The sequence below is a fragment of the Olea europaea genome, chromosome 16, assembly GCF_002742605.1.
Source record: "Olea europaea var. sylvestris chromosome 16, O_europaea_v1, whole genome shotgun sequence".
Taxonomy (NCBI): Eukaryota; Viridiplantae; Streptophyta; class Magnoliopsida; order Lamiales; family Oleaceae; genus Olea; species Olea europaea.
Genome location: NC_036252.1, coordinates 12,040,761 through 12,065,492, shown reverse-complemented (window position 1 = coordinate 12,065,492; position 24,732 = coordinate 12,040,761). Strand labels below are relative to the sequence as shown.

At 29.9% G+C, this 24,732-nt stretch overlaps 1 protein-coding gene across 1 annotated transcript; it reads right to left on the bottom strand.

The window, feature by feature from the left end:
- Positions 1 to 9,049: 9,049 nt before the first annotated feature.
- Positions 9,050 to 11,325, bottom strand: LOC111412130 (heterodimeric geranylgeranyl pyrophosphate synthase small subunit, chloroplastic-like). The gene is made up of 2 exons (XM_023042906.1): positions 10,812 to 11,325; positions 9,050 to 9,811 (listed from the first exon to the last, which is right to left on the bottom strand). Exons 1-2 carry the CDS (start codon positions 11,166 to 11,168, stop codon positions 9,143 to 9,145), a joined length of 1,026 nt encoding a protein of 341 aa, XP_022898674.1. The 5' UTR covers positions 11,169 to 11,325; the 3' UTR covers positions 9,050 to 9,142.
- Positions 11,326 to 24,732: the final 13,407 nt, after the last annotated feature.

The window sequence follows — 24,732 nt, the reverse complement described above, 5'->3', positions numbered from 1 at the left end:
TTGCAACTTTGGATTTTCTTCATCTCCCTCGGTCGAATCTTCTACCACCTTATCATTCTCAATGACTTCCCATAAATCTAAAGAGGTGAAGAAAGTTTGCATTTGACTACTCCAATATTCATAGTGCTCACCTACAAAGATTGACACTTGACTTGGTGAATAAGTGAACAAGGAGGCCGCCGAATTTGTTGCCATAATTGCCCTATTTCTGTTAAAAAATCTGTTGGTTTTATGGTGTTTTTTGAGGCTAATTTTATCTCAGCTTTTTGGTAGGAATTTGGTAAGAATGGGTTTATGAATTTTAACAAGTGCTCTGATACCAAAATTTGTTGGATGTAGAAGGATAGAGATTGGAGAAATATGATATTTTACTAATGAAATTTTGGGATTACAAATGAGTTGCTACAGCACACTCTTTCTCTCTATTTTTTGAGAGGTATTTTCTCACTTCTTCTACATACATGACACTAGTTAGATGCCTTCCTATTTATAGAAAACATTGAGTAAACTAGTCCTAAAAATTTTCTACAATTATAACTAGATAAAGGTTATTTTTCTTCTCCATTTGCAGCTGGAAAACATGTATTTACAGCTGTGTTTTAACCATCAAAAGTGTGAATGGCTGCTGCCTTAAGTTAATTTCTAGCTTGCATAGTTTGAACACTTGAATGTGAATTGGCTGCTGCTTTAATTTCCAGATTCCAGCTGTTTTGTGAACATCAGATTGCTGTCCATGTTAATTTCTAGATTCCAGCTTGCTTGTTGAGTATACAACTTGAATTAGGAATCTTATCCTTTGACCATTCAATGAATGAAGCCTTTGAAGGTTGAGTGTTCAATTTGAATTTGAATTCTTTGAAGTCTTGAAGATTACAAATTATTCTAGAACTTTTAACATTATAATCATTGTTCTCAATCTTTAACCACATTTTCAATCTTGTCGTAAACGTTTATCATGACAAACTCAACATTTGATTAATTAGTGGTATTCGTTATTAACGATGATTTTACTTTATCGTATTATAAAAAGTTAACATTTCTTACAAAGAAGATTTTATCCTTCTTTTAGTTAAATGAAAAGGCGAATAAATAATAAAAGATAAAAGATACATAGTAGTGGTAGTAGTAGTAGTAATAATAATAATAATAATAATAATATTCCTCTTCCTAAAACCAATGTTGACACTTGACACTGTCTTTGCCCATGTTGGTTGCCACCAAATGTGTTTGGTGATGAAGGATAAATATACATATGGTGAAGCCACCAAACACCGGTGATGAAGATGGTAGTTGAAACATGATCAATAACTTTTCTCGTCTGAGTTTCTCTCTAATACCATGTAAAGATTACACATGGAGTTAAAAGTAATTAAGCGACCTAAATTTGCTTGGTGTAATAATCATATTTATAATGTTACATGTGAGTAGTTTTAAGGCAATACAAAAGAAGAGCAACTTTTGCTAGACTTTTATTTATGTAGTTATAACCTACTAAACTAATTTACAAGAAGATATTTATATTAGTTTGTGATGAAGAGTTAGTTGAGTTGTGCATGACTTCATCTTTAACACTTCACGCCACTCTTAATGGAGGAGAAGAGGGAACTTGAATCTCAAAATGACAGTGTCTATAGGAACCTATGAACACAATAATAATAATAATAATAATAATAATAATAATAATAATAATAATAATAATAATAATGGCTAAAGTAAGAAGAGCAAGAGATGGCACATCCAGCTTCACTATTGGAATTCAAAACTGAAGCTGCTACTGTGCTACAAACCACCGATCACCAGAGTTTGCCACTATTGACCAAGTCACTGCCTTGCAAAACAGCTGGCGGCTTTGGTTGCCCAGCTCCAAAATTAAGCTAACGAAGCATTAATTGATGACAATTTTTGTCCAAAGTGTCTGTTATGATGGATTAAAAGATTATTTATCCCTCTTATTTTAAATTAAAAAAAATAACAACAAATACAAAAATCGAACAAAATATAATTTCGTCATTTCAAAGTATGCTAACATAATATTGGACAAAAAACCATCGTGGGGCAATATGTTTTTGTTGAGACTCGAACCCTATTCTTTATGCTCCCATAATATTCAGTTAAAAACACGTTTTGTGGAAACATGCCTTTATAAAATAGCAGCTCTTTCTGGATGATGAACTTGGCTCATTACTTACCGTTGGATGAAAGCTTTGGTCCTTGGTGATATAAATAATGTTGCGATGGTTTGTTTGGCTGAAGACTTTTCATTTTTTTAGCTTTTCAGTTTGAGAGAGTTCATTTTTCTCTCTGTGGGTAGGGTTTCTAATTTTTGCCATTACATTTGAACTTCTCGATCGAAAGTGATGGTTAGATGTTTTAGCCTTAGAATAATGGTGTTTTTCTTGAGTGAAAATATGTAAAAATGAGAGAGTTCTTATACTTCGAGTTCACGAAGGTGATCTGTTGATTCTTCGGTGATTTGAGGTAGATATGTTGTTTTCTTGTAAAGAGATAAGTATTTTCTGTGTATTATTGTATTGGCTAAACATTTGTAACCTTCGTTGCCAGTTTAAGGTGGTTTAGTGCAACTGAGCTATATTCATTCTTGAATGAATGCTCAATATGGAATTAGGTGTTAAAAGGGTCACAGAACCTTTGGGGGCTTCGACCAAAAAATCTGCTGTGTTCAATCTTTAATTTTTGCAAGTTTTATTTTCTGTTGTGTTGTTGATAAACTATATCTTGCAACAAATATCGTGGGTTCGGGCCTTTCAATGGTATCAGAGCTTTGAACTGGGGGCAAGATACATGGATCTTTGAAGGAAGGTGTCGATGTGCTGCATATCTAAATTTTTGAAACTGCTATTGAACAGTATTGAAGGACTTTCGAGTTTATAACACTCGCTGGGTAAGATCTTTTTAATTTTGTAAAGTTTACTTTTTTCAAAATTTAGGGTTTTTTGTTTTTTTTACCTTGATTTGCCATACACCTCAACCCTCTGGAGACTAATCTTTGTCCAAAGGCTTTTGTGAGGCCTTGGGAATTTGAGATAAATCTAGTATAGGTGTGTATCTAGATAATCTTGAAGGAGAAGTCTTTGAAACATAGTATATCTAATCTCTGTCGTTGTGTTCTTCATTTGACTTGATCTGCATACTCTTCTTGTAATTAAAACTTGCATAAATCTGTGTCACTTAGGGCACTACTGTGAAACGTGATTAGCATTGTTTTGTGATTTTCTGCTTTCTGTGTTGTGTTCGTCCTAACTTTTATTTGTGCATCGTGTGTGGCATAATAAAATGGATACTGCTAAATTTGAAGTTGCACAATTTGATGGTAAAATTGATTTTAACATGTAGAGTCAAAAGATGAAAGCTATCCTAATGCAAATGAGATGTGTTAGGGCTTTAGATGATAGTTGGCCTCAAAATATGAATCCTGCTAGGAAAACTGAACTTGAAAAGGTGGTCTGAAGTACAATCTAAAACTAAGGCCAAAGGTAAGAAATGTTTCTATTGTAGGAAACAGGGCCATTTCAATAAATATTGCTACAAAAAGAAAAATGAGTCAAAAGAAAAGAAACATGATGGTGGGAATGCTGTCTTAGTATACAATAAAGATAAGAATGAAGATGGATTGGTCCTTATTAATGCTGAAAAGAAACTGAATGATGAATGGATCCTTGATTCATACTATTCTTTTCACATATGCTCTAATAAAAATTGTTTTCTTGCAATTGAAAAGGCAATTGCTGGGCAAGTTATAATGGTTAATAATATGATCTGTAAAGTAAGTGGAATAGGAACTATTAAATTGTTGCTTGAAAATGGCAAGGTCCTATTTTAAAGAGAACTAGGTATGTTCTAGAATTAGAGAGGAATCTGGTGTCTCTAAGTATGTTGGATGATATGGAGTTTGACATAAGAATGGGTTAAGGACATATTGAGATTCTTAGGGACAACGAGTTAATCATTAGTACCCCTAAGAGACATGGCCTCTACTTCCTTAAAGTAAAATCTTTACTTGGCTTAACTATTATTACTTTGATTGAAAAATTTTCTTTTGCAAAACTATGGCATGAAAGACTTGGCCACATCGACGAGAAAAGTTCAAAAGCTTTACAAAATAAAGGAGTTTTTTGGTAATCCAAATCTGGGTGATATTGGTCACTATGAACAATGTGTAATAGGTAAAAAAGTTAAGCTTCATTTCTTACATGAAATTCATAAATTCAAACAAATACTTGAGTACGTGCATGCTGACTTATGAGGTCTTGCCTCTGTGTATACTCTATTTGGTTTCAATTATTATCTTTTGATCATTAATGATTTTTCAAAAAAAAAACTGAGTTTTCTTATTAAAATCTAAAGATGGGACTTTTCTGCTTTCAAAGATTGGAAACACAAATTGAAAAGCAAACTGATCATAAGATTAAGATTTTGAGAATTGATAATGGTTTGGAGTTTTGCAATTATGAATTCAATAATATTTGTAAAGAGCTTGGCATATTAAGACATAGGACAATCACTTAGCATAGCTAAGAGAATGAATAGAACTTTGCTAAACAAGGTAAGATGCATGCTTTTGAGTGTTGATTTACGAAAATTATTTTGGGGCGAAGCTGTAAAAACTGCTACATATGTTGTTAATAGAACCTCCACTAGTGTCCTTAACTTTGAAGTCCCTGAATATGTTTGGACGAAAAATTTTGTTGATTATTCTTACCTAAAGACTTTTGGATGTGTTTCATATTCTGATCAAAACATTGGAAAATTAGAACCTAAATCACTAAAATTGTTAGAAGGGATGTTGTCTTAAATGAATCTCTTATGCCTTGCTTAGAAGGAAAACAAAATAATTTAACTAGTGAAGATGTTCAAATTGAGGTGGAGTCTCTTCATGCTGAAGGAGCAACAGCTGCACCTGTTATAACTGAAGCCGTTATTGCTGAAAATGACAATTTAAGTTAAGTTGAAAATAATCTAGTCACTAATCCTAATAATTTGACTTGTACTCCTACTTTTCTCATTGATGAATATCAACTTACTAGAGTTAGGAAAAAAAGGCAAATCAGACCACCAGCTAAATATGATTGTGATGACTTTGTTTTATTATTTACCTATCAAGAACAATTTGAAAATGAGCCAAACTCTTACGATGATGCTATTAATTGTAAAGGTGCTAAGAACTAGATAGAAGCTATGGAAGATGAAATGAGTTTACTTCTTAAAAATGATACTTGGATATTAGTTGAAAAGCCTAAGGGTCAAAAACTGATTGGTTGTAAATAGATATATAAAATAAAAGAAAGGGAATGAGGAAATAAAAATGTGGGATATAAGGTTAGATTAGTAGTCAAAAGTTTTACACAAAAAGAAGATGTAGACTATAATGAAATCTTTTCTCCTGTTATTAAGTATACCATCAATAGATGTATACTTGCTTTAGTTGCTCAATTTGGTTGGAAACTTGACCAGTTAGATTTCAAAAATGCCTTTCTTTATAGAGACTTAGAAGAAAAAAATTATATGAAACAGCCTGTTAGATTTATAAAAGAAAATCCTAAAAATACTGTTTGTCTTTTAAAGAAATCACTGTATGGTTTAAAACAATCTCCTAGGCAGTCGTACAAAAGATTTGATTCTTTTGTCTTGAAACTTGACTTTCAAATGAGCAACTATGATACATGTTTATATTGTAAAGGTAAATGAGGTAAAAATTCTCTTTATCTTGTACTTTATGTGAATGACATGTTACTTGCAAGTTGTGATAAATTTGAAATTGAATTTATCAAACAACAAGTTAAATCTGAGTTTGATATGAAAGACTTTGGTGGTGCCAAAAAGATTCTTGGTATGCAAATTTATAGAAATAAAGAGAAATACATGTTATTTTTAAACCAACATGACTGTGGTTAAGATCTTGAAAAAAAGTAACATGTTTGATTCTAAACCTATAACTTTACCTTTTGCTAATCATTTCAAGCTGACATCTGAGTTCTGTCCCAAAACTAATGAAGAATTTGATAAAATGTCAAAAGTTCCTTATGTTAATGGAATTGGATCTATTATATACTTAATGGTGTGTACTAGACCTGATCTTACTTTTAGTATTAGCATACTTAGTAGGTTTATGAATAACGTGGGGGAAGAATATTGGAATGCTTTAAAATAGTTGCTGAGACACTTGAAGGGTATTTCAAATTTGGGTCTTATGTTTAAAATGAACAAAGAAGAGATAACTTTAAAGGGGTTCACTGATTCAGACTTTGTTGAAAATAGGGATAATAGGAAATTAACTTCATCATATTTCTTCAACTTATGTGGTACTTTAATTAGTTTTAAATCCAATTACAAAATATTATGGCCCCATCCTCAACTTGATTTTGTTGATTTTCTCCGAATTTAAAGTTACCACTTAGTAGGTTTCCATACCAAGGGTCAATCCAATTAAGAAGATATCTATGAAATGCTCAAACAAAACAACAATCTATGTTTGACTTCTGATTGGAATTCTAATTCAAGTGTACAAAGAAAAAGCCTATTTATTTATGGTTAACCGAGAAATCCATGAATCGAGATCCTGATGCATATAGATACAAATGGTCAATCGAAACATAAATTTTTTTTTCATCAAAGTAAAGAAAGCTATTTCCTTTGAGGCTCCGAGATAAAGATCAAGTTTTTGAAAATGCAACCCTGTATTTTGATAACCAAAGTACCATAAACTTAATTAAAAACCCTATGTTTCATGATAAAACTAAATATATAGACGTTAAGTATCACTTCATAAGAGATATAATTTCAAAGGGGATTTTGAAAATTGGCAAAGTAGATATGCAATACAACCCTTCTGATATGGGAACTAAGAACTATAATAATACCTTTGAACAAATTTAAGAACTATTTGAAGATATTATCTATTGATACTTTGTAATGAATTATAGATAATTGGAGCGTATGAAATGAAAGAATGATATATGCTCCTAGCTACACTATGGCCTTAAAACTATCGTAACAATGTGGACATTGTTGAGACTCGAACCCTGTTCTTTATGCTCCCATAATTTTCAGTTAAAAACACGTTTTGTGGAAACATGCAATGGCAACTCTTACTAGATGATGACACTTGGCTCATTACTTACCATTGGATGAATGCTTTGGTCCTTGGTGAAATAAATAATGCTGGGATCGTTCGTTTTGCTAAAGAGTTTTCATTTTCTGGCTTTTCAGTTTGAGAGAATTCGAGAGAGTTTCTTTTTCTCGTTGTGGCTAGGGTTTCTGATTTTTGCCATTACAGTTGAACTTCTCATTCGAAAGTGATGGTTAGATGTTTTAGCCTTAGAATACTGATGTTTTCTATTGAGTGAAAATCTGTAAGACCGAGAGGGTTCTTATATTTTGAGTTCGTGAAGGATATCTGTTGATTTTTGGGTGATAGGTGGATCTGTTGTTTTTTGTGAAGAAATAAGTTCCTTTCTGTATATTCTTGTATTGGCTGAACATTTATAACCTTCGTTGTGAGATGCTCAATAGGGGATTAAGTGTTAAAAGGGTCATCGAACCTCTGGGGCTTTGATCGAAAAATTTGTTGTGTTCAATCTTTAATTTATGCAAGCTTTAATTTCTATTGTGTTGTTGATGGACTGTATCTTGCAACTAATATCGTGGGTCTGGGCCTTTCAGTTTTAATTAATGAAAAATTGAAGATAAACTCGACAAAAAGGATGGAACATAAGTGTGGTAACAAGCAAAGATTGAAAGACCATTAGTGCAATTAAAATGTATTGCAATGAAAGAAAATGTAGTTTTAATAATATCACTCATTGCTCGGTGTGCTACAAAAAAAATAAAAGAAGGGTATGTAAGGACATTGACCTATATGGCACATATTTGACCTCCACGTGAATTAAACATATAACTATATAACAGAGAAGGGAAGAAGTTTGTCATGTCGTTAGTTCGCCAGAATAGATTGTGGAGTTGGTTACAATTTGAGCATTATCAACTTCGATAATAAACAACACAGTGGGGACATACAACTATATACAAATTAATGGAACTAATAGCAATGGTCCATCTTTCATAGTTTCTCATGATCATTGGACAAGGCTAACAACGTTATCTGTTTGAGTTCACTGTAGTACATATAATCGACGCTGCTCCACCTGTCCAGCATCACAGCATGTGGGGAGTGTCTGCCCTTTTTTTTGTCTCGTATTTGCATTTTGCGAGAGGAAAGAAGTTACCAAACAAATGATATCATAAAATATCTCATACAATCAAAATGTGTTGAGCCATCTAGTTTCTTGCCATCTAGCAAGTTTAGACACGATTTCATCATGAGCCATTCAATCCTTAGAATCAAGTATATCAAACACAAATGTTATTAGAGTATAACTACAATTTGATCATGAGCTAGTCAACTCTTACAATCAAGTTTATTGAACACATAAGATATTATCAGATTATCAAAACGCGTCGAGTCTAGTTCCATGTATACTGACACACTTTAGACATGGTCCACGCTAACATAGGATTGGCTGGTCCATCTCTACAATCGGTCTATTAAACACACGAGTTATTATCAACGTGTATTGAGTCGTCTAGGTTCATATAACATGACATACTTTATCCTCCATTTAAGAAGAATTTGTAAATAAATTAATTAAATGGTAGATAAATAAATAGTACTTATGGGTACACTAGAATATATAATTGAAAATAAATTTTGATCATTTATTAATGATTTATTAATTTTACCCCACCAGAGACCATTAAGGTTGGCTGGTCCACGCAGTTGGGCCTGACTGTAGGGGCTCCAGGCTGTGGATTGGGAGCCTACTTTCTTTTTTAAGAAGGTCAAAAAAGAGAGAGCGAACAAGGAACCTACGCAAATTCAACTTGAAGAGGAAAAATTAGGATTTGGAATTCCATTTTGAAAAGACAATCTTGTCAAGAGAAGTAACTCAAATCTTTATACATTGTTAAATTATATTGATATTTAATGGAGGTGTAGAATGCTTAATGCCTTGTCCTAGTTTGGAGAAAAATGTGTGTCAAAACATTTTCCTTTTGGTATTATCTCGAAATCAGAGATCAATAGAACACAATCTGAACATACAGAGGCATTTAAATCCAAGGTTAATTACTCAGCTTGGTTATCTACACTGAAACCTCTATCAGCAGCGTAATCTACAAAGCTGTATAATGGGACGACCAACTCACCGTACTTCTCTAAGCCATCCAACTCTTTCTTAGCCTGTGCTCTCAGATCCTCACCCACCTCCATCGCTTTCTCTACACCATATGCTGCGACATAACTTTTACCCTTGTTTTTCTTCTTATCACCGTTGATATCTTTATCCATTTTCGCTTCCAACATATCGTCCACCACTTGATATAAAACACCAACAGCTCGGCCATATCTTCTTAACCGTTGGATCTCCTCATCTGAAGCACCAGCTAAGAGACCTCCACACACGGCAGAGCATTCACCCATTTCACCATACTTCTTTTCTTGGACAAAATCAACAGCATTGGGTCCACCCTCGAGATCAAGAAACTGACCAGCAGCCATACCGGTGGACCCCACTGCTCCAGCAATCTCTGCAATGACCTTTAGGAGGCGAGTCTCAGGGACCAGATCAGTTGGGGTGTGGGAAACAATGTGGCGGAAAACAAGAGGGAACAAGGCATCCCCGGCTAAAATTGCCATATCAACCCCAAATATTGTGTGGTTGGAAGGTTGGCCTCTTCGGGATGGGTCATCATCCATGCATGGCAAGTCATCATGAATCAATGAAGCAGCGTGAACCTAGTCGAAATGCAAGTGTATAAAGAATAAGAGAATAATTATCAAAATCAAAGATCTCCATCGCTAAAGCTGTACACTTTTTAAGAACAGACGTAATTGTAATGGTGACATCTTTCCTAGGATCCTTTATACTAAATTTTCCGAAACTTAAATCCTAAGTATCAACAAATGCATATCTCATAAGCTTATTACATAACTAAACGTGACATTTGCTCAACATCTTGATCCTGCCTGCAATTCAGTTTCCGATAGAGCATGATATGTATATGAAGGAAACAAGCAAGGCATTAGTACTTGAATAATATCTTGCAGCAGTGGTGCTAGAGCATTAGTCTAGGTGACATGAAAGTGATTCGACATCTTAAATGCGATTTATTTTCTTACTTTTAAGGTGATCTATTAATTAATGACACTTGCACGTCACCTAGACTGGTGCTTAACATCAGTGGTGCCAAATAACATTACTCTTAGACAGTCTTAGTTCTTACCTACTTCACACAAATGTCTCTTGAGGTGGCATTGTGCTTTGTCTTCCCTCAGTTTAACTAGACGTCAAGGCTAAATAAGTTAATCTTCTGAGAAAAAGTCAAAGACGAAATACCAATAATTCAAGAAACAGTGGCATCTTAGCCATAGTTTTTATCTTCCAATCCAAGAAGGTTTTTATCTTCCAATCCAAGAAGGTACCATAATTAATAGACAGTTGACATAACCATTTATATTATTTGGCTACTAAAGAGTGCTATAAGAATTAATAAATGTTTCTTTAGTTCATCACCTATCTGGGGAGGAAATAGCCGGGTCTATCTCCAACAATTCGATGCCCTGTTTGGCTTAAAAAGAAGTCATCTATTTAAGCATAGTCTAACGTGCTCTTAATACTAACAAATCCAAACAAGAATAAACAGAAAAACCCCAAATCTTGATAAGTAAATTTAATCGAAGCCAAAGAAAGAAAAGAATAAAAATTTGAAACAAGAAATACGAAGAAACAACGGACCATTTCTAGAGCGCAGGCGGTGGGGAAAGCAGCGAGGCGATGGCCGCCGAAGAGCTCACAGGCGGCGACGCACATGACAGGTGGTGCCCTCTTGGCTCCATTGGCTAAAACAGAGTAACGCATGGCCTCATAGATCCGTTGTGGGTACTGCACTGGAATTGCCTCATCGAGTTTGTGATTGATTTCTTGAATCAGATTAGTCCAGTAAGTCCTGAGATCAAATTGAGAATACGAAATTCGTTGTGGGTTTGTTGAAAGAGAAGCAGAACAGGTTCGAATTGCTCTTTGGATAATTGGAAAAGTAGTTTTTGGAAAGTAGAGTTGGGGTGAGGATGTCAGTACTGTTGAGAAAACCATTGTGTGTGAATTTTTCTCCCCTCTTTGTGATTTCTATGGAGAAAGAGAGAGAGGTTAAGATACTGGGTGAGAACTGGAACAATCTGCGTTATGGAGTTATATGAAGGGATTTTGGAAGTGGCTTCCACGCTGGTCGATGATGATGAGTATAGAAATGAGGGGGAAGATTTTTCTATTTGGCTATTCATTTTGGTTGAGAGGTCTATATTATTCTTAATGAAATGATTTTTTCTATATTGTAATATTTATTTTAATCTTTTAAATATTTTATCTATTTTAAATATTTGAATATAAATCCATTCTATAATCTAATAAATAAGAATAATCTATAACATATATTTTATATTTTCTAATTAAAATGATATATTCTTCAAACGGTAAATTTATATTTTTTAATTGAGAAATAATATTTTTTATTTTTTAATAGATTATTTAATCCTTCAATTGTATATCCTGGCATTTATTCAAATGATTATCAAATCATGCAATTGATCCCTGCGATTCTTTAAGATCTTAAAAAGATTCATTCTAACTTTAACAAAAGTTTAATAGTTTTACATTATGTTTGATCTGGACTTGTATTCTTAGAATCGAGTGACCTTCGAGCTCTGAATCTGTAAACTGTTTCCTTCAACAGCCTTCTGTCTTTATGAAATTGTTACTGTTTCAACTATTTGCTCTCACTGTATCAACTTCTAAATAATGAAATCCTAGACTTCTGTTAAAAAAAACTTTCTTTTTGCTAAAATAAGAAGAAAACTTTTTTATCAGATCTATCAAGAATCTATGGGAATAAAGATTTAGAAACTCATATTCATATAAAAAATATTAGAGTTTTATTTCTATCAGAATTTATACAAGACTTCTATTTGATACAAAGGGATTTCCAGAAAAACTGGTTGTTCAAACTGGGAATGGACAATTGCTTACAACTCGAGATTTCAAGATAGGATGAGATGTTATTCTTCTATGGTAATGTCTCTATTTATACAAGTTTATAAGATTCTATTACATCATTGATTGCATCAGCAAGGCATACTTGCCTCTCTATTATTTTCCTCCTTGTGCCTACATGTTGTTTTCAACTTTTTATTCAAAGAGCATCTTTTTCTATTATTGTTCTTATCTTCAGTGTCTTCATATGCAGTTGTACACCTTTGTCAAAGATGCTCAATAATTGTCCTCTTCACATGTAGTTGGGGCACTCCCTTAGTTGGCAGAATTCTTTTATAGTGATAGGACATCCAAGAAATTGATGTATATCAAATCTTATAATATGGTCTTTTAAAATTTCTGATTTTGCATATCCTCTATTGGATATCAGCATCCAATTTTCATATTGGCACAAGCACGAGAATTTTTTATCAAACAAATTTTTGGCAATGTTGTAAATGGTTTTAATTCCAAGTACTCTTCTATGTCTGATCCATGATTTTGTTACTGTTGGGACTTTTCTATTATTCTCTGTAACATCAATTTGAAAATTGACTACAACATATCCAATTGAAATTATGTGTTCAACTGGATAGTTAACAAATCCATCATATTCAGGACTTATTGAATATAATTTCGAAAATATTTTTCTTCCTCTGGCAAATCTGGATACTTCTTTAATGAATATGTCATCAAATTTCGAAATTTCAATAAAATCTCTTCCTGGATATATCAAATCCATGAATCCATAGTCTGCCATAATTTTTATAAATGAAAGGTCACCTCCTTCCATGGTTGTTATTTTGGGGTGAACATTATTTTTTGAAGAAATTAAATATGAATCACTCATTTTTATTTCAGAAGCGATTTTGACTATTTCGGCATATTTTTCTTTTTTTGGATCTAAAGGGATTTTATCTTCTTGGTCTATGATGCTGATTGTTTTGGTATCTCTTTTATCTCCATGTATCATAATTTTCTTGGTTGATGAAACAAAAATGGAATCTTCTTTACTATCAGTGGGTATGTTGTCACGTTCGGGTCCACAGCTGCTTCCAGCTGTCCCTGTTTGGTATTGATTTGAAAAACTCATTTCTGAGCTCTTTGGTATATCTGTCTCAGACAGTATATCTTTTAGTTGAGCTGCAATAGCGTCAACTTGATTTTTAAGTTCTATGACATATTTTTTATGCTCAGTAGTGATATTCAACAATATTTTTATATTTGAGTTGAACATCTCTGAGATCTGGGTTACTCTAGAGTTTATATTTTCGGATTCTTCTCTAAGAAAATCTGTTCTTTTTTCTATTTGTAGGATAGATTGGTATAATTCCATGACCTTGTCTTTATCCATCGAAAAATTCTATGTTTCTGTTGAGAAAATTTACAAGAAAATTATTAACTCCTTTAATATGAACTATATCAAAATCATAAAATGCTAAATAAGATTGCCATCTATGGAGCTTTCTGTATTGGGGTTCTAATGGTAACTTATTCCTGACTAATCCTGCAACTTGAGAATTATCAGTTTCAACAATAAATTTTTTGGACAATAAGAATAATGAGAACTTCTTTATTCCTCTAATAATTGCTAGTAATTCTTTTTCATGAGTAGTATAATTTATTTCTGTTTGGTTAAAGGTTCCACTTGAATATCTACAAATTTCATTTAGATCTGTTTTTAATATTGTTGCCCAGTATTCATCTGAGGCATCAGTATTAACAATCAAATTATCTTTTTCATCTGATAATCTTAATTTTGGTAAATTTCTGCATTCTTCTTTTAATGATTTAACTATTTCTGTATGTTCTTCATTCCATCCCTTAGGAATTTTTTTCTAAATAAAACTTGGATTTTATGTCTGTTCTTAGAAATATTTTCAATAAATCATTCTGCATAATTTAAACATCCTAAGAATTTTTGTATTTGTTCTTTAGATTCTAATTTATCTGAAAAACTTTCTATCTTTTTGGATATATGAGTTTGTAATTTTATCCCTCTTTTATCTATTGATAATCCAAGAAAGTCTATCTCTTATTTCTCTATTATAGATTTCTTTTTAGATAATACTATTCCTTCTTTTTTACATTCTTTAATAAATTGGATTAAATGATTTCTATAATTTTCTTTACTATTAGAACATATTAATATATCATCTATATATACTATTAGAAATTCATTAAACTTTTTAAATATATTATCCGTCTTCATTTGATATATTTGTGGTGCATTTTTTATGCCAAATGACATAACTAACAATTCATATTTTCCTTGAGGTGTGCTAAATGCAGTATATTGTATACTATCTTCTTCCATTTTTACTTGCCAAAATCCTGATTTACAATCAAATTTAGAATAATATTGTTTTTCTCTTGAAAGATTTATTAACACTTCTTTATTTGGTAGAAAGTAACCACCAAATTTAGTATATTTATTTAATTTTTTATAATTTATGATCATCCTAACTTTTCCTCTAACTTTGTTCAGAATATTTCATAACCATAAAGATTGGACTATTATGAGGTCCATTACCAGGTCTAATAAGTTTTTGTTCTAATAATTCTTTTATCTAATTTTTAAATTCTTGTGTATCTTCTATTGTGTATATCATTGGTCTTACTCTTATTATAACATTTTCTGTCGGTTCTATTTTGGCTTTTGGGTGATGTGATTTCCAAAATAATAATGGATTTTCTCCATAAACATTTTCTAGTTGTTCAATGATTTTTTCTATATTAATTTATATTCCTGTTTTTAGAACATTTTTATATAATATTTTTTTATTTTTTATTTCATTATAAATAATTGATTTTTTCTCACATTTATCGTCACGCTGGGCTGGTTGAATTTTATAAGATTTAAATTCTCTTAGAATTTTTAATAAGTGTCCACAAGGTGTTTGTAATATTATCATATAATTATTTTGTTTATAATATTGAAATTGTTGTATGAAGTCATTTCCTAATAATATAGCACATTCTAATTTATCATATTTATAAATTTTATTTATTCTTACTTGTTTACTTTCAAGAATTATATTAACTTTATCGGCACTATTAATTATTTAAGTACTTTCTCCTGTAACACCAGTTATTTTTATATTACTATTATTATTCCATTGATTTCATTAAAAAACTTTTAAATATTGTTATATCACTTCCTGTATCTATTAAAGCACAAGTTGTTATATTTGTTTCTACAATAGTAATTTGTATATACACAACTAATGGAAAACTTATCTGATTATTCATCTAATTCTTTTTACATAACGTAGTTTGTCCATTATGAACAGTATATAATCCTTATCTTTTTATACTATAATCTTCTAATCCATTTAGAAAACTCATTCCTAAAAGTATATGGGGATTTATATTCATACTTTTATCTATGTAACATAGTACTAAAAGAACTATTTCTCCTATTTTTATTGGTACCTTAACTTCTAAATCTTTTATATGTACTTGTCCATCAAAATTTACATACTTATATGGTTCAGTTTTATGAGTTATTAGTCCTTTATTTCTAATCGAAACTATATGACATTCACTAGCTCCTGTATCTATTAATATATTTGGTTCATTTATACTTTCTCTTCCATTATAATATTCTCCTTCTATTTTCATATTTCCAACATTCTTATATAGTTTTACTTCTTTTATTTTGTTGATTTCTTCTAGCTGGTTTTTATTAGATACTTTAAAACTTTTTGATCTTTTAATTAATTTTCCATCATTAAATATAATACTATTAAAACATTCTCCTTCATTTAATTCTGTTATTTCAGGTTTATTTTTTGTTATATTAAACTCATATTTCTCTGTAATTAAACTTATTTGTTTATTTGGTTATATTATTTTACTAATATCTTTACATTCTTTATGAACTTCAATATATGGTTTATTGGAATAAATATTCTCATAATTAGAATTAGCAAATGTATATAAAACTCTATATTCTATAGTCATAATTTGATCTCTTGATTGCATGATATCATCTCTATAAAGCTTAAAATGTAGTTCTAAAATTTCATTAAAAGTTCTATCTTTTAATGATATATTTTAGATAACATGTAAACATAATTTTTTGGTATGCTAAACTTCCTTCTATTGTTTTAAATGACTATCTTTTAAGTTTATTATTCTCCCATCATGTAAAGTTATAGTTAAAGGTGAATCCATCTCTTCTTTACATAGTGATTTAAATATTATTTGTATTCCTGCTAAATAAATATATCGGATTTTTTCACTTTGTTCTTTATTAATCTTTGTTAATAGTTTATCAACTGTATTTTTTATTAAAAGATTTAATTTAGGTTGCCCATAAGTTGTCCTTACATCAATGGTTTTTTCTATTTTGTGATTTTCATTTATTGTCATTCTTTCTCTTTTGCAAATTCTATCAAAGACTTCCCATTTTCCTATTTTTAAATCTAGCGATAATTTTTGCAATTTTCTAAACTTGTTATTATGAAAAGTGACTTTTAATCCATATCCTTCTATTTCTTCATATTCTTATATATTTATGTTATTACTTTCTATTTTTTCAATTTCTCTATTCAGATCCTGATTCATTTTCTATTTCACTTATATATACTTTTTTATCATAGTATTCTTCAATATCTAATATTTCACTTAATTCATCTTTTATTTCTAATATTCTTTTTGTAATATTCTAACTTTCTTTTTATCAAAGTCAGGGCTTATATGACATATTTTTCCACAATTTCAACATTTACATTTACATTCACTTTTATTTTTCTTTTTATTCTTCTGTTGATTATATGTGTTATTTTTTCTTTTGTAATATTTTTTTCTAGGTTTTATATATTTTTTATTAAAATTCCTAATTTTTTTAAACTTTTTATTTTTATATTTTCTTTTATTAATTCTTCTTTCAGGATTACGTTCTCATTGCACAGGAGTTTCTATATCTTCACAACATATTTTAGTTAATTTTTCTGATTTTTTTATTAATTGTTTTTGTTGACATATATATATGCAAGTCTCTCAAATAAAAAATTTATTCTTGAACTTAAAGTTCTAGGTATTCCATTATTATCTCTAACATATTTTTCAAATTCTATTTTAAAATACATTTCATATGAACTTGGTAACTTATTATAATACATGTCTTGGTATACCTCTTGATTTTCATTACTATAAAACTGAACATAATAGTAATTTTTAAATTCACAAGTATATTCTTTAATTTTACACATATCACATATTGTTAAATTTATTAATTTTATTTTAGCATTATCTTTTTCTCTTAATGAATCTTCTTCAGCATTTCTTATCCAATTTTCTCCTAAAAACTTATCTGAAATATATTCTACCAATTTTTCTATACCTTGTCTATTAGACTTGATTATTTTTGTTTGTACATTTCTTTCTATTAATATTTTTGTATCATTGCTTATTCCTTCCTACCAATTTCTAATATCTCCTTTAAAGGATATTATTAAGAAATCTATTATTCTTTCAATATTTTCCCATATGTCATCTTTGTTTATAAAAAGAATAATATCATTGAATCTGCCTAAGTTAATAAGCCTTTTTTAGTATCTATTTTACAATTTAAATCTAGTTTTGTTCATCCATGATTAATTGGTTTATCATAATTATCATTTAATTCAAACATATCTTTATATTTATTTTCTTTATGTGGTTGTCTATCTCTTACTTTATCATAGAATTGTCTATATCGTTTACTATATATGGGTGCATAACTTTCATCTGTATCATGTAATTCTTGTTTAGAGGTTTCTACCGAATTAGGTCCTCCTTCAGTATTTATTAAAACTTGGTATTCACTTATATCAGTTAAACTTAATTGATCAAAATTTTCTATTAGCAAATCTAATTCTTCACTCATCTTCTTTTTCTTCTACTTTTAATTTTCCTAATGATTTTTCTCTATATTCTTCTTCATCTTCTAATATTTTTGGTAATATATTCTTTATAAATTCATCATTCATACTTCCTGTTTCTATTACTATATTCTTTTTTTCTATATGTTTCTTTCCTATTCGAGTAATCTCTTTTTCTATAAGTTTTTTTTATCTATTTTCTTATCTTTATTTTTTTATTTTCTTTTAATTCTCTAATCTCAATTTTTAATATATTTATATCATTTATTGTTTCTTTTACTTCATTTCTCAAGTCTTGTATATCATTTATTACCATTTTTATTAATGATTTTAATTCTTCCATATATTTACTTATTGACATTTTAATTTTTTCTTATTTCTAACTCATAGGTTAATTTGCTTCTTTTATCTATTATTTTTCTAAATCTTCTCTCAATTGCATCTGGATCTACTAATTATTCTTTTACTATAGTAAAATATTTACTCTCAAATCTTAATTTTTTGCATTTTAATTTTATTAATTGTCTATTATTTGGTATTTTCATTCCTTCTGGTATTAACATTATATTTCGTATTTCTTCTAATATTTTTTCCATTTTTATAAGCAATTTATTTAACTTTAAATGTGTATTACTACTTGTACTCATACTTTTCTTTATAATATAAATTATTTTCTTCATCTTCATATATATTATTATTTTTTTCATATGTATATATATACATCTTTTATTTTTTCTATTATTAATTTTTGTAATATTTGTTCTTTTATTTCTTTCGGAAGTTCTTTAATTATTATTAATGTCATTATTTTTAATCTATTATGAATATGTTTTAAAAATATATAGCTACCTTTTTCTTCTTCTAAATACCAATAATTATCTATTTTTCTTATTTTTATTTTCATGATTTCTATGACTCTGATACCAATAAAGGGGGTGCTACTTAGAGCGAACAAAAATCAAATAAATTGGTAATCTATTAAAATTCATGCAGTATTTAATTTTTTAAGGACTAAAATGAAAGATTTCTATATTTTATTAACTTATTATGTAATATTATAAAGGGGGTATTTTGGGTATCAAAATTAGCCAAAGGCTATTTTGAAAAAATGACCTTTCCATTTGGGTCATTTTCATGTATTTCCCAAATGAGGGATACAAGAGAAAGGGATAATTCTTTGGGGCTCCCAAAGTTATTATGCCCAGTTTGAATTCCATTTTTTTATAATAAATTTTGAAATAATAATTTTTTTAAGAACATAATATTAAAAAGTAATAAAAAATTTTGAAATTATTTTATTGAGAAAATGTATGATAAAAAATGAATTTTGAAAAAAGAGAATCGAACAAGGGATGTCATATATAATTTAGCTAAAAATGATAAAACTTTAAATTAAAATTAATAATTAATTTTAAGAACATATTTCATGACTACAAATATAAATTAATCAACTTAATAATTAATTTATTTTGGACAATTTTGCCTTTCCATTTGCACTTTGAGCGTGTTAGGTATTCATATTTAAATAAACAGTTTTCGTGAGGTGGTAATACAAATCCCACAACTTAAGGATTTAAAATAAAAAATAAATAAATATGAAAAATGACTATAATTATAGAGTAATGATATTTATAGTAAAAACTATCTATAGTTGTCTTACATGTATATACATAGCATTTGATGTATTAATATAATAATTTATTATTGCCTCTTGCATCAAATGATAAAATATTATGTGTACGTCACGTAGGATAACTATCGATAATTTTCACTTAAATAATAGTATTCGTAATTATAATACCTATAGAAGATTGGTGACCATTAAATGAATTCGCTTATCTATTACATCTGAGATTTAGCCCCCTGTTGGTACAAATTCTTCAAATATATATATTTTAAATTTATATATAATCACACATTTGCACTTGAACTCATAACTTTTTTCTACACTTTTGCATCAAATTCACCGTTATTGTTAGATTAGTACAGTGTAGGCGGCCTCCTTGAGTCATAACCCAGTGGTGCAAAGGACGGGAGTGAAGTAGTCTCAATCTTGCCGGCAGACGCAGTGTGAGGTTTCGATTCCTGAGATATGGAATTGAACTCTTTGCGGGCACTAGTGTACCGGCAAACTCTTGTTTTCTAACCTGTTGGAGCACATCCCGTGATTTGCTTCCCTCACAATACGTTAGGTGCAGGGCGGTGGAGGCCGTCAAGATTGGGGTTCAACCTTTTTTAGTACAGCGTAGGCATAGGAATTTTTATCAAAACCCACCCCTATTGCACCATGGTAGGACTAAACTAGCCGACTCTAGTTAAAGTCTATCTGATTCTAGTATTAGAATCGACAATTGTTCTAGTTACATAATCAAGTTTTAATTCTCTTTCATTTTTTTTGTCTTTCAAAATTATTACATTTATCATTTCATTAATTCATATGCATTCACATGAACTAATAGGTATTAAGGTGATTAAAACATTTGTTGTTTGAAGAACATGAAGGTTATATAAAAAATTTTAAAAGAAAATTTAATATTTAATATTTTTCTTAAACTAAAAGGGCCAGTTCAAACTGAATCGATTTTTGTCTAAAGAATTATTTGTTTCATATGAGTTTTGTGCAAACTAACGTACCATGTGTATGTTATCTTTAGTAAAATAAATTCGTAGTTTAATATATGTAATAATTCTTTTATTTTGTCTGAAAAAATATCTTGTTTGTTAATTTCACATCGATCCATTTCCATTTGGTCAAAATTAGTAATTCAATAAGATCGTGTTTCATAGCCCATGAAGAAAAAATAAATAATTGGACGGGCGTCTGTGAGCAGGTCCAATAAATAAAAATCAATAAATGTTGTGATTGACAAGAAGGGCTGCTAAGGTGTCTAATAGCAATGAAAACACGATATGACATTTTTTGCTCATGATTGTCCTGCAATTGATAGTGTATTTTGTTGAACTCAATTTGTACTTTCAACATGGCCAACAGAATTCAAGGCCTATAACGTCCATGTAAGTCTAATTTTTGCATAATAGGAAAAATTGTTAGCCACATGTAGTTTCATCTAGTGGTTCTGAACTTGGCTTCACACGCTTCCACAATCAAAATATATTGAAATTGTACACATTTGAATGTGAGAGGTGTTTTAGACGCGAGTCTCTTATGTGAAAAGAGGATTCGACTTTGGGAAAATAGTTATATTAAGGAGAACAAAATATAGTTTGAGAGGCTGAAATTGTATTACTTTTGGAATGACACACTATGTGAGTTTTTGTAGTAGAAGATGATGGATACTGACCACGGGATGAAAGTATATATGGCCTCATCCATGCGGCTGCTGCCTCTTGTCAAATGTATCAATCAATCGTAGACATTTAATGCTAATAACATTTTGTTGTCCAAATGTCTGACATGAAACTCTTGACATTACATGAAAGATCTCCTGTTGAGTCTCCTGCAACCTCGTCCCGTCTATAAAGGTTCGATTCTCCATATTGGGTAGACTCTGGCAAATGGGTTTGGCTCTCCATAGAGGTTCGGCCTCTTCATGGGGTTTGGTCAAACTACCCTTGGACAGAATGACGTAGAGTGTGGACTCAAGTTCATTTGTCGTGTAACTGACACATAGGAATTTTTGGAGCCCTGCTAAAAGAGGTACAACAATAATCCACGAAGTTCATGTATGAATATTCATATAATTCTTACACTTTAAAGTTGAAATTTACTTATTGATGCATGGTATATCCATATTATGGTAGCTATGATGGTCAATAAAGAAATTATTAAAAATGAATCCAATTTTTGGAATTATGTACTAGCAAGTACTAGAGGAAATATTAGATCATTTTTGGAAAATTTTGATCATAATGTTAAAAATGTTATATGGTATGACTCCCAATATAACATCCCACAATTTATTAAAAGAATTGTCGAACAATTATTAAAACAATTCATTGGACAAACTTATGAAGTTTTTAAAAGTGAAAGAACAACAATTGAAATAGCTGATGCACTTAATCACTTAGAAAAAAATTTTATTTGTGATATGTGTAGTTTTGAAAATTATGCATGTGAATTTTCAAAATATTTTTACATTTGTCCTGAGAATAAATGAACTAAATTAACTGAAAAATTTATTAGGAAACTTCCTGAACCTTTCAATCATGAGGTTATGAAACTTTTTAATAATGCAATAATAAAACAAGAAGATCATATTGATCCAAAACTCAACATAAAAATTGATGGATCTTTAGGATTAACAATAACACTTACTAGAAATCTTCTAACAGATAAATGCAAAGAAAGTATTTTAGTAAGAAACAGTATACAAGCAGTAATTAAAAATCCTAGACCATGTTGTGAAAATTATCTCAACAGAATTTCAGGACAATATGAATGTATACCATCCAAGAAGAAAGAAAAGAAAAGAAAATCTTTTAAAAAGAAAAATTATATTTTTAAAAGATATAAAAAAACCATATAAAGAAAAATTCTTCAAAAGAAGATTTTTTTTTTTTTAAAATTCCGAGGAAGGGAAAAACAAAACCAAAGAATGGATAAAAAGAAATTTTGTCCTCAAAAGAAGAAAAATTGCAGATGTTGGCTCTGCAATGAATCTGAACAGTATGCTAATGAATGCCCAGCAAGACAAGGGAATGAAGAAAGGATAAAACTTCTAAATACATTCCAAAACAAAGGCTTCAATCCAGTAGAAGATCCTAGTGATAGAGAATCATTGTATTACTTCACTACAGAATCTGAATTTGAATATACAGAATCATAAACGACTGAAGATGAATAATAAAAATATTACAAATCCAAATTCAATCTATATACCTATAAAACTAAGTTTTGAAGGATATAGGAAAATTAATATTCATGCTTATGTAGATACTGGAGCTTCGATATGTATTGCAAGAAAATGGATAATACCTAAACAATTTTGGGTTACATCTGAAAAAATCTTAAAGCTTAAGATTGCAGACAAATCTGAAATTAAAACATCTAAAGTAGTAAAAGATTTGAATATTGAGATTAATGGATATCATAAATCACAATGGAAAACTTTTTATTTTAAAATACTCACAGTTTACCAATTGAAAACTGGAATTGATTTTATGATTGGAAATAACTTTTGTTAGTTATATCATCCATTCATAGAAGAAATTGAATCTATAAGTTTTACACTTAATAGTAAAAGATTATGGATTCCAAAACAAAGAAAAGCCTTAACTATGAATACTTTACAAGAAAAATTCTTGTATACAATGAAATTTGATGAAATTTGATAATAAGAAGAAGAATTTTAAAGAAATTCAAGGTGAAAATATTGCTCAAAAGAGTCATATTTTTATTATTAATGAAGAAAAACAAAGTTTTAAAATAAATTTTCAAAGAGGGGAAATTTTAGAACTTTTGGAAAAATGTTGTTTAGAAAATCCTTTAGACCCTAAAAAGAATAAAGGAAATATGATAGCAACAATTGAACTGCTTGATGAATTCAAAACATCTATTGTAAGAGCTAAAGCAATGGCTTATAACTCTAAAGATAGAGAACATCTATTGTAAGAGCTAAAGCAATGGCTTATAGCTCTAAAGATAGAGAAGAATTCTCAATTCAAATAAAAGAATTAATTGATTTAAAATTAATTGAATCAAGTAATTCTCAATTTTCTTCACCAGCGTTTATGGTAAGAAAAGAATCTGAAAAAAGTCATGGAAAAGCAAGAATGGTAGTTGATTATTCTCAACTCAACAAAATAACTAAGACTGATCGATATTTAATTCCAAATATGCAAAGTCTTTTACAATTAATAAAAGAAAAGAAAATTTTCTCATCCTTTGATTGTAAATCTGGTTTTTGGTAAGTTATACTTGATCAGGAAACAAGACATCTTACAGCTTTTAGTTGTCCACAAGGACACTATCAATGGAAAGTAGTATCATTTGGCTTAAAGCAAGCACCTGGTATTTTCCAAAGACATATGGATAATATTTTTAAGAAACATAACAAATATTGTTGTGTTTACATTGATGACATCTTAGTATTTTCAGATACTGAAGAAAAATATGAAAAACATGTAATTAATGTTTTACAAGAATCAATTAATACATGAATTGTATTACCTGAAAAGAAAGAAGAAATGTTTAAAGAAAAAATTGGATATTTAGGTTTAGACTCCTTATTTTCAGGTATGAAGTAAGGCAATAAGAGTACAACTTTATTTCTTTTTGTTTTCCTTCTCACAGTCATCCCCTCCTCCCTATTCTCGTCTTCTTCTAATCTTCAGGCAAATGATGAGTTTTTTTTTTAATTTTTATTTTTTTAAAGAGATGATGTTCCATCCGTTGATTTGGCCAACAACGGTGGTGTAAAGCAGTCGGAGGTGAAGAAATTGCGGGAGGCGGTGGTGGAAGGTGAGCCTTTGAGTTTGATATTTTTCCTCTGCACGTGCTTCATTTCGATTTAGTTGCTGTTTTTTTTTTTTTTTGCCTGCAAATTTTTTAATTATATTGTCATTTTCTACTTTTTTTTTTTTAATTTGCTTCTATAACTAATGCAAAGGAAGTGAAGTTGAATGGACCAGTGGGGGAATTGAGGAAAGAAGGGCAATTGAAATCACTTGCTGGGACGCATGGGAAGCTTCTTTCTCAATCCTCGATAGATTGACAATTTTCACTTAATTTCATTACTTACATCATTGTTATAGTTGGTGTGGTGGAAGGTTGTCATTCTTTTTGGGATTATGCATTGGAA

Coding starts and splice junctions, on each gene's coding strand:
- LOC111412130 (XM_023042906.1), bottom strand. CDS start 11,168: ATGGTTTTCTCAACAGTACTGACATCCTCACCCCAACTCTACTTTCCA. Junction 9,812..10,811: donor CCGCCTGCGCTCTAGAAATG/GTCCGTTGTTTC, acceptor CATTTCGACTAG/GTTCACGCTGCTTCATTGAT.